At 42.3% G+C, this 14,861-nt stretch overlaps 1 protein-coding gene across 1 annotated transcript; it reads left to right on the top strand.

Annotated features, from left to right (window-relative positions):
• The first annotated feature begins 407 nt into the window (after window positions 1–407).
• SERTM2 (serine rich and transmembrane domain containing 2) lies at window positions 408–686 on the top strand. The gene has a single exon (XM_061599067.1). The coding sequence runs from the start codon at window positions 408–410 to the stop codon at window positions 684–686; it is 279 nt and encodes a 92-aa protein (XP_061455051.1).
• Window positions 687–14,861: the final 14,175 nt, after the last annotated feature.

Here is a 14,861-nt window from a genome sequence, read left to right as displayed (position 1 = left end):
ACTGTTACCAAAATCAGCCAAAGCAGACATTTGCTAAATAACTCAGGGGGCCCATGATCCATTAGGTAGAAAATCCACAACCCAAACTTACCTCAGACATTTATCCCTTCCAGAAGAGAACAGAAATATTTTTCAGCCAGAACGGTAAACAAAGTAAAATAAAAAAAACAAACCAGAAGGAACGTTTGATCGACTGATTCTGCCATTTCACTGGATAAAGCCATGTGGGAAGATGGCCCTCTAATGAGAACTACTTGTCTATGCAAAGACTTCAGAGCTGGACAGATTCCATCTAAAACTGGTTGATGAAGCACCTTCTAACCTAAGGATACTCTTCAGAACACTGTCAAAGAAGGAGCAAGGAATTCCTGAGTGAACAGAGAAAATGGACAAGACCTGAATAAGAAATGACTGAGGTCTATTTCAGATACCGTGGAAATCTAACTGGCCGTGCCCACCCACCCCCAACCCTGGCTACAGCAGGGACGGCTGCAGATAAATATTCCAACCTGTATATGTATATGGGGTTGTTTTTGACTCTGCTGGCCATCCTACTTCTTCTACTCTTCACCATGCTCCTCCGCCTGAAACACGTCATCTCCCCTATCACCACGTCCCCAGAGAGCACTGAGAATGTACAACAGTTCACAGATGTAGAAATGCATGGCAGGATTCCCAGCCCCTAGGGAGGCTGGAAGCAACTGTCTGCAAGCAAAATGTGTGCGGTGAGAAACCCATTTCATTTGGTGGAACCTGGAGGATGGAAAATTCAGCTCTCATCTTCTGGATTTCTGGACCGCAAACTTTGGACAGGCTTGAAGGATGCATTGGCAGGGGGTTGGACTAGATGACCTTTGAGATCACTTCCAACTAGGGATGGAAAGATCTGTCCATTTTGGTTCTCTCATTTTTCCAATCTTAATTTAAAAGTTAAACGTTCTCTACATTTCTGCAGCAATTTGCATTTTAAAAAAAAATCCTCATGAAAATTCTCCAGTCTCAGTGCAAATTTCTCCTAATAAACACATTTTGTAGGGGAGGTGACTAATGTACACTTTTTTGCAAGTCATTTCTCATATAATCCTTTTTTGCATGTAATTTTCACTCATATATTCAGTTTTATGTACACCTTCCCCTAATATATACATTTTTTTACAATAATTTTTATTCAAATTTTCATAAAACATACAAAACAAAATCATAAAACATTCAAAGACAAAAAACAACAAAACAAAAATGATTAAACAAAAAAATAAAATGTTGACTTCCCATTTGTCACATATCAAATCAGTTATAGGTCTACAATATATAACAATCCTGTCTCTTAAATTATATTATAAAATCACTTTCCTCCAGTAGTTATCTTAATTAATCATCAAATCTCATAAACATTACTTTATTCTTTCCACAAAAAGTCAAAGAGAGGTTTCAATTCTTTAAGAAATATATCTATCAATTTTTCTCCAAATAAACATGTCAATTAATCCATCTTGTTAATAATTATAATAATCTTATTGTCATAACCATAGTCCAAATAAACATTTAGATTAATCCATCTCATCAAAATCTGTTAGGTCCAATAATTTCAATAGCCATTATTCCATTATCCCTATTAGTTCCATCTTCCATCTTCAAATTCCAAACAGTAGATTTTATTTCTAATATCCATAAACTCCAGATCTTTTTCCAATTCCACATTTGTTCCAATCTCCAGGGCTTGTATCTTCCCTTTATTTTTTCTTTTCTCATCTCTGATCTCATTCTCCTCTCTCACAGGATCCCCTATTTCTTTAAGCTCCTGCGTCATTTTGCTCAGTTCAATTTTCAGCTCCTTACTGCCCTGTCGCAGGGTTTGTTTCGTTATCTCAATCTCATCCATTATTTTCTGAAACATAATTACTTCCAGATTCTCAGCCACTTTCTTGACTGCCATTTTTAAAACCACGAAAACAAAGCAAAACAAAAATAAAGAAGAACCACTTCTTATTTCAGCAACAATTGGGTTAATATTCCAGGCTTGATGACATCACAGTATAAACAGAGCAGCCTGCCTTATCTCTCTATGTTCAAGAATACAAAACAAATTTAGTTCCCAGCATCAAAACAGTTAGCGGCGTCGTGAAGAAGCAGATTCGTCAAAATAAAATAGACCAAAAAGAGAATAGTCCCAGACAATATAATGTTCCTCGGAATAGAAATCCCTCTTCTGTTTATATCTTTAGAATGCACTTCCAGGACAGCTTTTTGCAATAGAAACAGAGATAAGCTGTTAATTTCGTGAATGACAGAGAAGAGTTATAGCTCACCCAGAAGCTCTTTAAAATGGCAAAATTGACAAATCTCTTTTTGCTGCAACAATTTAAACCAAGTAAAAAAAATAATAGAAAGAAGGGTGCTTGCCTGTTAGTCTGTTTTCTCTTTGAAGAAAAGATAAACGTATCGCATTAAACAGATAGAGCTTGTTCGGAAGTCCATCCGGCATTGCTGGCTGGACCTTTTCTCATAAATTAATGAAATCCAGTCCTCCCAACAAAAACAGGCTTTTGAGGTTGATCTCTACGTTTCTCCCTGCCCGGGAGAAATTTCATCAGTCAAAATAAAAAATGTTCTGACTGATTTATATCTGAATAAGCTTCTTTTGAGGCGGGAGCCCGTCTCAAAAGCAGGCACAAGCGAAGTCACCCTTCCCGGAAGTCCCCTAATATATACATTTTTGAAAACATTGATTGGTTGGCAAACTGCATCGCAAAATTCGAGTAAGTGTGAATTTCAAAGGAGGCTGTGTTTCAGTTCTCATATTGTTTCAGAAAATGTGATAGATTCAGCTTGAAATGGGAGCTGAATCAAATTTCTCACCCATTCCTACTTCCTACTCAGTGTCTCTATGTAGAATTCAGTTTGCCTTGGACAGGACCAGACAAATATCCAGCAAGTTTAGCTTGCCACTAGGAGCTGTAAGCAGCATGTGCTGTGGCATTTGATTTCTGCTATACTACATATGAACCTACGAGGCTGCTTTATACTGAGCTGGTATGATTTGGACTGGTAAGAGCTCCCCCAGGTGACTCTGCAGAACTGTTTCTTGCCGGAGAAAATGGTGGACTTCAGGGCTACCAGTGAAAAAAGCAATAGAAGCAACTAACACTGTGCCGAAACCTTTTCTGTTTCTTCAAAGTCTTCTCCCTCTGTGACAGAGTTTACAGGTTTTCTGCCTTGGGTGGTGTGAGGTTTTTTTAAAAAAGGAAATATCATAAGAACATAAGAAGAGCCTGCTGGATCAGGCCAGTGGCCCATCTAGTCCAGCATCCTGTTCTCACAGTGGCCAACCAGGTGCCTGGGGGAAGCCCGCAAGCAGGACCCGATAAATATCGATAAATGAAAGGAAATATTGATAAAATTGTTCTTAATATTGATATTTTAGAGGCAGATTTTTTTAAAAGGAAATTCAGTTTTTGAAAATGGACAAGGATTGCCTTCAAGTCGATTCCGGTTTTCATGGTAAGCGTTACCATGGGGTTTTTTACCATTGCCTTCCTTCGAGGCTGAGAGGCAGTGACTGGCCCAAGGTCACCCAGTGAGCTTTATGGCTGGGTGGGGATTTGAACCCCGGTCTCCCAGGTCGTAGCCCAACACCCTTAACTACTATGACACAGAAAATGGCTACACTTAAAATCTGATCAGCAACGAGAGAATAAGGAAATTATTGGGAAATTCAGTATCAAACCCAAACTGGGCAGAATTCTAGCACGTCCCCACCCAGCACACGTAATGTTTTCCCCTGTGCTTCAGAGCCAGCATCTTGGTTGCGCAATAACAGAATCCATCTGTGGAGCTGTGTGCTTATAAATTACGCTAATTAATCAGCTAATAGAGCCTTGTTCAACCTTGGGTCCCCAGACGTTGTTGAGCTGCATCTCTCATCATCCCCCTGCCTGTTGGATAAGCTGGCTGGGGATGATTTATTTATTATTTCATTTGTATCCCTCCCTTCCTCCCAGCAGGAGCCCAGGGCAGCAAACAAAACGCTGAAAACACTTTAAAACATCATAAAAATAGGTCTTAAAATACATTAAAACAAACCAAAACATTTTTTTTAAAAAAAACTTTAAAAAAGGGTTTAAAAACATATTAAGCAATTCTAACACAGACGCAGACCGGGATAGGTCTCAACCTAAAAGGCTTGTTGAAAGAGGAAAGTGATGGGAGATGTAGTCCAAGAACAGCTGGGGACTCCAGGCTGAAGAACTCTGAGCTAGTGCATATGCAAAAGAGAAATAACAATGTGTAGATCAAATGAGACTTTTGTTTTACGAACGTGATGGAGCAGTTGGTTTGGGAACAATTCTGAACCAAAAAGCTGGCCACAGGCTGTTAACCTCCAGCTACATGAATCCCTTCTTTCTCTCCGTAGTACGTGCTTATCTATGCCTACAGACTTCTACACCAATTGGAAAGGTGTTGATCAGTTATTTCCCCATCCAAGCTAGCAGTCCCTGGAGGAATTTTTTCCTTGGAAGGAGGTGTCTGCAGGGCCATCTCTACTAAGCATGTAACTTTTCAGGGATGTGAACTAATCTCAGCTCCATTTTGCAATCTAGCCTAGAAATAAAGCCCCAGAGGGTGGTATCTACTATATAATGTTCATCTGCCAATTCCCCTCTCTCCATGGACCTTGAAAGTGCGAATTCCCCAAACCTGAGCCATGCTAAAATTAGCAGACACACAGACTCCCTTAACTTGTAACAATAACAAGACTGTGTTCATCCAATGCATTGGAAACAGGTTTTTAAATAATAATTAAAAAAACCCACCAAAACCTAGGATCAGTTTCAGTTTCTCCTCTGTTTCTTCACATTTTCATGTCAGTTTTTTTAAAAAGTCCTCATGAAAATTCATCAGCATTTTAGTGTGAATTCTCTTAATATGTACATCTGTATACAATTTTGCCTAACACACATAGTTTTTGCTAAGTACATCTCCCAAATATAATGCATTTGTGTATATTATTTTCATAAAATTGCATTTTCTGCATGCACTGCCCCAGTACATGAATTTTTGTACATGTTACTTGGCTGGAGAACTGTACTGCAAAATTCAGAGAAGTGTGACTTTTGAAGGAGGGCTGTGTTTCGGAAAGTGTGAATGAGGAAGATTCACCTTTAAATGCCAACTGAATCAAATTCCTCCCCCATCTGCTTTCTCTCTCTCTCTCTCTCTCACACACACACTCACACACACACACACACACACAGAGAGAGAGAAAGACGTTTTTCATGATAGGGTGTTTCTTCTCCTTGCTTAGGAGTTTGGGCTAATTTTGTGTATGTGAGGAAACACACACTATTAATACAGCTGCTATGAATACAGTCAGAATCGACTTGAAGGCAGTCCATTTCCATTTTCTGATAAGCAATCACCTCTGTGAAACCTCAGTTCAGTCTCCAAAGCGCTAGAATAAAAGTAAGGGCTATAGTTCAGTGATAAAGTATCCGCTTTGCATGCAAAAGGTCCCAGGTTCAATCCTAGGCATCCTTTTTTTTAAAAAAATATTGTAACTATCACAGAATTGCTGATGGTTTCCCCCCCTAGCGATAACTATTGTAAATAAAAAATGTGGATTGTATATTAAACTATGATTACAATATCTACACTATATATTGTATACAGGATCAACACTGCCAGAAACTGCAATCATAGTGATCATGATAAATATCTGTATTTTCCTGTCTAATGTACTGTGTCCTTGAGTGAATCAGAAGAGGTTAGTTACCCTGTAGTGTGAGTCTGTGAAATATCATGCTGCAGGGTGGGTGGGATGCCAGGTACATACTGGGATGAAAAGCTGGCTTGTGGTTAGAAGCTTCTGGACCAAAATTGTCCCTTGATTTGAATATGCACCAGGCCCATGCTAGTATCGCCCTACTGCTCAGCCCTGTAGATGGTTTATGAACAAGCTAAAAAAGCCCAGTTCCAAATCCTTGAGGCGCTCCACTGTCTACATCCCTCCATTGGGAGAACTATCCATCTGTTCCTACTCTTCGCTTCTTGCTGCTTAACCAGTTCCTGATCCACGTGAAGCTATGCCGAGGTGGCGGGGGCGAGCTCCATGCATTCTTTTTTTAAAAATTGTGCATTCATGATTATTTGTGCTCGGGATGGTTTCGGGGGCTATTATACACGATCCCTCTTTCAATACTGTTTGTGCCTGCAAAGGTTTTAGGGCGGATATACTGCTTCGTTTCCAATCGGTGCATGTCCCAAAACATTCTGCTGAAATCCTGTAACTTTGTATACCATAAATGTCCTGGGTTGGGTTTTTTTGTCCTACTTTTCTTGCGTTTCTTGTAACGCAAAAGTGCCCCTCCAGATAGCAGTAACGCAATAACATTTGGGAAGCATCACAACTAATAAAGCGGAACGGTGTGCTGATGGTCCAGCATAAACCCATCACGAATGCACTGTTATTGTATCAAAGACACTACAGAATACACCTGCAAAAAACCCCACCAGCCTGGAGGGTGCTTGCTTATGCTCAAGTGATGATTAAATAGACCTGAGGACACTGGTGGGGTGTTCCTGCCACACATTTTCTCTGGTTGTTTTATAATTGGCATTCAAGGTTTTTCGGATTTCCCAGGGGAATTTGTGCTTTAAAGATGGCTTTTTTCAGTGTGCAATTCACACCATAATTAGGCAAAGCAATAGCCTAAACCCCTGGTGGAAAGCAGACAGTGTAATTGGTGTTCATTTGTACCAGGTAAAACCACAGAGACAATATCCTGGTTTTCTTCACCACAGCAGCTGTAATGAAAGAGACTAAAATAGGTTAAAAACCTTTCTTATAGAATCAGTCAAGTTCTTGTGGGTAGAAATTTGTCTTTCTTTCTTTCTTATAGGGAAAGACAGAAGATAGATCAGGATCTACTGGAAAATCTCTGGGTGATTTGCAGTATTTGCTGTAGATCAGGAAGGGTTTTTCTCGGACTTACAGTTGTTTAAGAATAGCAGCAACTAGGCTGCACTCCTCTGCAAACTTACTTGCCTGATCTATGGGCAAACTGTGTACCTTGGAGCCTCAGCATTGCCCAGCTGTAAAATGGGACTTTATGTTTAAGGGCACTGAAGCAACTTCCTGTTTCATAAAACTGCAAGTGGTTTGTTTGCTTTAAAAAAATCATTACATATCTCAGTTTCATTATTTCTCACCTCTTTAAAAAAAGGGGGGATATTAATTGGTTGCTTTTGGCCAGAGCTTGATGCAACGTTGCTGACCACTTTTAGAGTTTTCTAGAGTTCTGAATTAGAATCTCCGATCTGTAGTAACTCAAATATAGATTAATACCGGCATAGGAAGATTGTTCCACTGTGTGACTCATACAGTGGCAGCTAATACCCATTGGGCTGGTAGGGCAGAAGCAGGCATGGTGCCAACAGGTGACCAGGTTGGACACTGGCCAAGGCCCCCTGGTGCTGAAAGGGGCCCCTGCTGTTGGAGCTGAGCAGGTGTACCTCCTGCTCCACAAACCACGCTAACATCGGGTCATGGAGCATGTGTCCCATGACCCAATGCTGGTGTGGATTGTGGAGTGGCAACCACCCTCCCAAGCACCACCACCCCCCGCTGCTGGTGCAGACTAGCCATGCTACTTCCTGGGGTGCCATGGTGCTGGGTCAGTGCACTGCACATGCATGCTTGCCATCACTCACGATGGTGGTGGGGGCTCCATCTTGGGTGCTGTTGATATAGCTGGGCCTATTGAAGCCCCGGCGGTGGTGATAGTGCTGCCGCCACTGCCTCTGATGCTGAGGTCCCCTGCAGTCTGGTGCTGTCCCTAGGAAGAAGGCAGAGATGCCAACAGCAGGTGGAATCAGAGCCAACGAGAGGCAGAGGGAACTAATTCTAGTTTTGTCCCATCCTCCTCCCTGCTGAGTTCTAAAAGGGCAATACTGCCACGAAGGACGGTGTTGCTAACCTAAGAAGTCGGGGGAGGGCTTTAAAGCAGGTTGCACAGGATTAGCGTGCAGACAAGAAGCCAGTGTGGGGTGAACTTAGAACTGAGCATCAGCTGAAATACAGGCAGATATGGTTGCTGTGTTTTGTGCATCTGTATTTCCCGGAGATGGGAGGCGAAACATTTTTTCTGGGCTGAAGGACAGGCAAGAGAGCACACTTTCCTGACAGCTGAAAAAAATGCACCATTATTGAGTCTGATTTATTGTGCTTTGCACATCAGCAGTAAGAAGCACCACAGTCGAGAATTAATTATCTGAGCTCCAATAAAGAGCAGGGCTCCAGATTGGGGACAAAAAAGGAACCTAAAAAAGAGAAGCTTTGACAGCTTGGACAAGCCACCCTGAAATTTGGACTGTGACTGAGCTAAAGTGATTTACCACCACTGTCTGTGTATGGAAAAAAACCCACACAATGGTATTTGCCTTGCATATGTAACACTTCCAGCTAATTAGCACCCCGGGGCAAGTTGTTTATAAGCAGAAAACAATAAGGAACATGAAATCTATCCCCAGCAGCACACAGGCAGGGCTACTAATCCCAAAGACAGCCAGGTCGTTTTTCTTTGCTGCGTCTCTGGCTTGCCCAGTTTCTAAGGGCATAAATCAAACCCAGAGAATCTGCCCAAAGCTGCCGCATGCATCATTTCAGCAGGGCCAGGCCGAGACATTTTGCTGCATGAGGTGAAGGAAAAGATTGTGCCACACTGCACACACAGAAGCCAGCATAGAGATAGAGCTCCCCACTTCGGGACCATAGGAAGCTGCCTTATCCCGAGTCAGACCATTGATCATTCCAGCCCAGTCTTGTTACCTTTAGTGGCAATAGCTCTCTGGGGTTTTAGACATGGGATAGTCAAAGCATGAGCTCCGGTCATTCCCAGACACTCCAAAATACGAGTGGGTGAGTGCACAAGAGTATATACCCCAAGGTATGTTGGTCAGACAAGAGGGTAGTCAGGGGCTTCCCAATCTGGTAGAGGGAAAGAGGCACTATTTCACAGTTTGTCTAAAGCTAGCTTTGCCCTGCTGCCTGAGGAGCAGCTGCTCTGAGGATTAATATATGCTTCTCAGCTGTCAGTTCAGTACTTGAAACACACACACAAGACCCACTAAAAAAGAAAGCCAAGTAAATCAACAACTAATCTTTAACGGAGGGCAATTTGCTTCTACCTGAATTGACGACACCCCGTTTGTCACTTTTGATTGCCGTTTTAAAGGGATGCACTGTGACAAGAACAAATCCTTCAAAGGATGACAAGAGCTGAAGTCACTTTTGTACCTAAAGTGCCTTGCAGCCTGAACACTAGCGGTGAAAAGCAATGCTCCTTACCTAAGCTGGGAGGAGGAGGCAGGGTGGGTGAGTGGAAACAGGTAGTCTTTCATGTGCATGCCACAGGAAGGCTGTGATCATTTCAGCAATTTACAGCAGGGGAGGTAGAACAGGAATGGATCTACTGGTCGGCAAGTCTTTTAAGTAGAGACCTTAACCCAGTCTGCGTCTGTATTGGAATGGTTTTTAAAGATGTTTTTAAAGCTTTTTTAAAAAATATGTTTTTAAAGATGTTTTGTTCTAATATGTTTTAAAGATGTTTTGTTTTAATATATTAATATATTTTAAAGCCTGTTTTTAAGATGTTCTATTTAGTGTTTTGCCTCCCTGAGCTTCTTCTGGGTGGGATATAAACAAAAACAAATCTGTGGATAGGACTGAGGGGAAAATGGATTCAGTTCACATTTAAAGGCAACCCTACTTTATTAGCACTTTCCAAAACAATAGAGAACTGAAACACAATCATCCTTTGAAATTCGCACTTATCTGAATTTTGCAATGCAGCTCCTCAGTCAATCAGTGTTTACAACAATTAGGTGAAAGTGTGCATAAAAATGAATACATTAGTGAAAACATACAAAAATGCATAATATTAGGAAAAGTTCCTTGCAAAAATGTGTCAAAAGTGTTTAGTAGGAGAAATTCTCACAGAAATGCTGAAGAATTTTCATGAGGATTAAAAAAATAAATAAATCACAAATTGCTGCAGAAATGTGGAGAACTGAATTTAAGATTTGGAAAAACGAGAAACTGAGAGAACCGAAGATGGCAGATCCTCCCATCCCTACTCTTAAGTAAATGAAATGCAAAACAGCCTTGATTTGATGTTTGGGCCAGTTTGCAAATTCAACAGAATCAAGCAGTACTGTATAGTTTTTCTTTGACTTGATATCCCAGGCATGCGCCGCGCAGGTCCATTAGAGATGTTCCCTCAAAAGAAAATGTTCCTGCAAATAGAAAATGTTAGTGAGAAGCTTTCTCCTTGACATATTAGGGAGGGGGTAGGTTTTTTTCCATTCATACATGCAAAACAGCACTGATCCTCAACCACCTGAAGTGAGACACTCAGTCGGAGAAAAGCTGTACCTCTTGACTCGGCTGAAGACACGAAATGGCCTGAAGGGTACCTGAGCAGTCATTGCTTTCCTGATTTATCTCACAGCTTGGGAACTTTGAACTACAACTCCCATCAGCCCCAGCCAGCGCCATGCTGGCTGGGGCTGATGGGAGTTGTAGTTCAAAAAAGTAACTTTTCCAAGCTCTGACTGTGATCCCAAAGTTTCGGTTGGATGTTGAGAGGATTGTTTTTAAATGCCTTAAGTTTTTGTTGTCTTTTCACAAAGGCAAAGTCAGATTTGCAGCCTTTGGCAATTATAAATAAAGTGGATAAGGATATAATTTGCAATGCCCTTTAATACAACCCCAGTTCTCTCCCCCCCCCAATCCATTACAAATACAGTGGACAGGTTGGGAGGTGACAGTGCTGTTATCTTTTTAAACGCACCTTTTCCTTAAGCAGGATTAAATAACTACGTTGCTGCTCCACCTTGTTAAGAGGTTAAGATCAGTGTGGCTGGTGACAGCCCAGACCGAACAATGGTATAAAATTGTGGTGTTGTGCTGTTCTTGTGAAGGCAGCAAGATGTAAAGGAAGGCAACAGGATTCCTGTACTTTAGGGGTCCCCAACCTTTTGAGGCCAGCGGGCACATTTGAAAATCTAAAAAAACTGCACTGGGCACCCATTTCAGAGGAGAAGACTGGTCATGTTTAGAAACTTGCAAGAGAGGCAAAATACCTGCACACATCACAAAACAAAATAAAACAAAAATAAAGCAGGCCGCCCCCAACTCCCAATAGGCACTCCCCCCAAGCAAGGAACTAAAAACAAGAAAAAAAATTAGCAGGCACCAAGCAGAGTGCCTGAGGGTGCTGTGGTGACCAGAGGTCACCCATTGAGGACCCCTGCTGTACTTTAATAGCTGGTGCAGGTCATCAGTTTATAGGCTGTGTCTGCTAGGGCTGTGCACTGGATCCAGGGCTGTACAAAGGTGGCCCACAGGAGGGGGGGAGAGAAAGAGAGGCAGGGAGCCTCTGCAGGGTCTGTTATGCCAGAGCCTGCCTTCAGGGATTGGAGAACCAGCACCCAGCAGGACTGAATAGTGTCTCCTTTTCTCTTTCCCCCCTCCTGACTGCATGTTTAATTGGGGTTTAAAACCATAATAAACATCAGGGCTGGCCCCCAAATCGGTTTGGGGGCTGGATTCAGGTCGGCCCCAGATCATCCTGGGGTCAATCTGAAGTGCTGCATCAGGCCCCAGATTTGATTGGGTGGGCTTTGTACAGACCTAGTGTCCAGACACGTAGCAGGATGGGGTGGGAAAGAAGTAACAAGAGTGCTGAAGTGGTAATTCAGCCTGTGTAAGTTGGACCTGCCATGATCAAATATTGCAGTTATGCTCCTGGGCCAGCCATGTCCTCTTCCAGAATATTCCATTCCATTCCCCCTCCCCTCAACAGTCGGCCAGCATTCCAGGGCCATGGAACATGCTCGGTCCTCATTTGGCTGTTTTGAGGGGCCAGCCCACCTCGCCTCCCTTACAGTTTTTTGTGCTTCTGCAACCCTCGTGTGCTCCTCCAGTCCTGCTGATATTAATGGCAGCTGGTGCCCATTGGGACTGGTGGGGCGGAAGGCAGAGAGGTCAACAGGAAGTGGAACCAGAGTCAATGACAGATGAGCCGACTCATTCTAGTTTTGTCTCCATCCTCCTCCCTGCTGAGTTTTACAAGAGCAACGCTGGCTGAGACTAAGGCAAGGAAGCTGGCAGCCCGTGCCACCCCCTGGACTGGTTATAAATAAGAAAGCAGGCAGGTTTCTTTACTAACAGCACAATACACATTTTATTATATGGTCACAGACCTGATAGGCCAGCAGGGGGCGGGGCAGGCTGAAAAGAAATGCAGTTGTTTATTATTATTATTATTATTATTATTATTATTATTATTATTATTATTATTATTATTATTAAATCTAATTTAATTTATATCCCTCCCTTCCTCCCAGCAGGAGCCCAGGGCAGCTAACAAAAACACTATAAGCACTCTAAAATATCATAAAAACAGACTTTAAAATATATTAAAGAGAAACATCCCTAAAAACACACTAAAACAAAATATCTTAAAAAACATCTTTTCTTAAAAAAAAAAGCTTTAAAAACATCTTCAAAAGCAATTCCAACACAGACACAGACTGGGATAAGGTCTCTACCTAAAAGGCTTGTTGACAGAGGAAGGTGTTCAACAGGTGCCGAAAAGATAACAGAGATGGCGCCTGTCTAGTATTTCAAGGGAGGGAATTCCACAGGGTAGGTGCCACTCCACTAAAGGTCTGTTTCCTATGTTGTGTGGAACGAACCTTCTGATGAGATGGTATCTGCAGGATGCCCTCACCTGCAGAGATCAGTGACAGACTAGGTATGTAAGGGGTAAGACAGTCTTTCAGGTATCCTGGCCCCAAGCAGTATAGGGCTTTGTACACCAAGACCAGCACCTTGAACATTCGCCTGGTGGAGCAGTTGGTGCCCTTAGCACCAGCCTCCACTATCCCTCTTGTGCATGGGTGGTGCCATTTTGGCTAGATAAGCAGTGGCACTCACAACCCAAACAATGGAAATAGTGGGAATGATACCACTTCAGGCTACAGTATGGGGCATGCTACTTATGACTGTCCAACCCACCCCCACAGTTGCTTGGAAACAGAAAACTACCATATTTGGGGGGGGAGATTCTAACCCAGTCCTTTTCCTGTGGTACAGTACTAGTCTTCTATCTATGGGGAGTAATTAACATGGGGCACACAGGGAAAAAGTGCAATCAGTTCATTCCATTGCATGCATAGACCAGCTTTAGTCTGAAAATGACCTGTTCCCTTAAGGTTGTTTCAATTTGCAGTCTGGACTTTTCCATCAGGTCCCACCTTGTCTCTGTTCTGCTTTTGTTGTTTTGCTTAAAGTTTAAACTGAAGAACAATTCTGTTGAACTAAATGACTTGCTTTTTTTTTTTTGGTGATGCTTCAGTTGATCCATGTAACGCTACTACACTTTTCTTGGTTTTTAGATTTCTCCTTCTAAATGAACACTGCCCTCTCGTGGATGGATAAAGTCACATACTTTCTGTGTCTCGAGATCTTTAATTGTTCACCATTATCAATGGCATTCCATTTCCAGGTTAATAGGAAATGAAGAGATTTGCACTTGTTTGCAGGTTCCTTTGTTTTTTTAAAGGGAGGAATACTTTTTAAAAAAGCGGTAAGATTGAAAAGCCATCAATTTCAGAGAGTTTGATTTTACTTTACAATGCTACACTGTTAGCACTCTGCCTTTGCAACGTCAACCTTGGCCCGCAGAGGAGATGGATCTGGTCCACTTAGTTTAAACTGTAGTTTGTCCTATAAGGCCCTAAAAAAAGAGAAAAGCATACATGAAGCTGGCAGCAGGCTCTCAAAGAGGAAACGCCAAGCATCAGATGGAAACTGGGAAGACTTTTGAAGATTACCTTACAGCAGGAACATTTGCATTATTTACTAAAAGCCACATTACATCTTTGAGTGGAAAATAAGGTGAAAATATTCTAAATCGGGGCCCCTCCAAACTGGTGTTTTTCGTTCATTTTTTGCATTCGGCAGCATGCCATTGTTGCAAAAATAATGCATTAGTGGTGGATTTATACAGGACCATCCACACATGATTCCACCTTATGAGTTGTTCTGCAATGCTTCCTCAATGTTACCACATTATTGCTGTCTGGAGGGGCACCCTTGCACTATATTGCAAGAAAAGTAGGACAAATAAAGCAAACAAAATAAAGCAGAACATTTGTAGTATGAAAAAATGACAGGATTTCAGCAGGAAGCTACGAGACATGCACTGACTGGAAACAAAGCAGTATGGCTGCCCTGAAACTTTTGCAGGTGCAAATCATATTGACAGCAGGATCACGTAAAACTGCCCCGACATCATCATGAACACAAAACATCATGAATGCACAATAAAAAGGTTGTCTGGAGGGGCCTTAAATGAAGTAAATTATGAAAGTGATAAACAAGGCTGCTGAAAGGACATTATTGGGGGGCAGTACATTATCTCTAGTGGCGCCTCTATAGGTGGGGTGATCCCTGGTCCTCTGAGCTCTGTGTGTGCCCTCCACCACCACCACCACAATAGATTCATCTTTAAGTTCCATCATTCAGTTGCGGGCTATGACAGGATTGCCCACAATAGTTTTCTCCAATGTGATGCCCCCGAGATGCCTTGGACTACAACTCCCATCACCCTCAGCCAGCACAGCCATGCTTCCATCAGCCCTGTCACCATATGGCCATGCTGGCTGGGCCTGTTGGGAGTTGTAGTCCACAACAGTGGTTCCCAGGCCATGACCCCCAGGGGGCCCACGAAGTAATCCAGAGGGATCGCGAACAGTAAAAAAAATGAATTATTTATTATTATTAATTTTTAAAAAGT

This window comes from Rhineura floridana, chromosome 16, assembly GCF_030035675.1.
Source record: "Rhineura floridana isolate rRhiFlo1 chromosome 16, rRhiFlo1.hap2, whole genome shotgun sequence".
Lineage (NCBI taxonomy): Eukaryota > Metazoa > Chordata > Lepidosauria > Squamata > Rhineuridae > Rhineura > Rhineura floridana.
The sequence above is the reverse complement of the archived record's forward strand: the minus strand, read 5'-3'. Positions and strand labels throughout refer to the sequence as shown.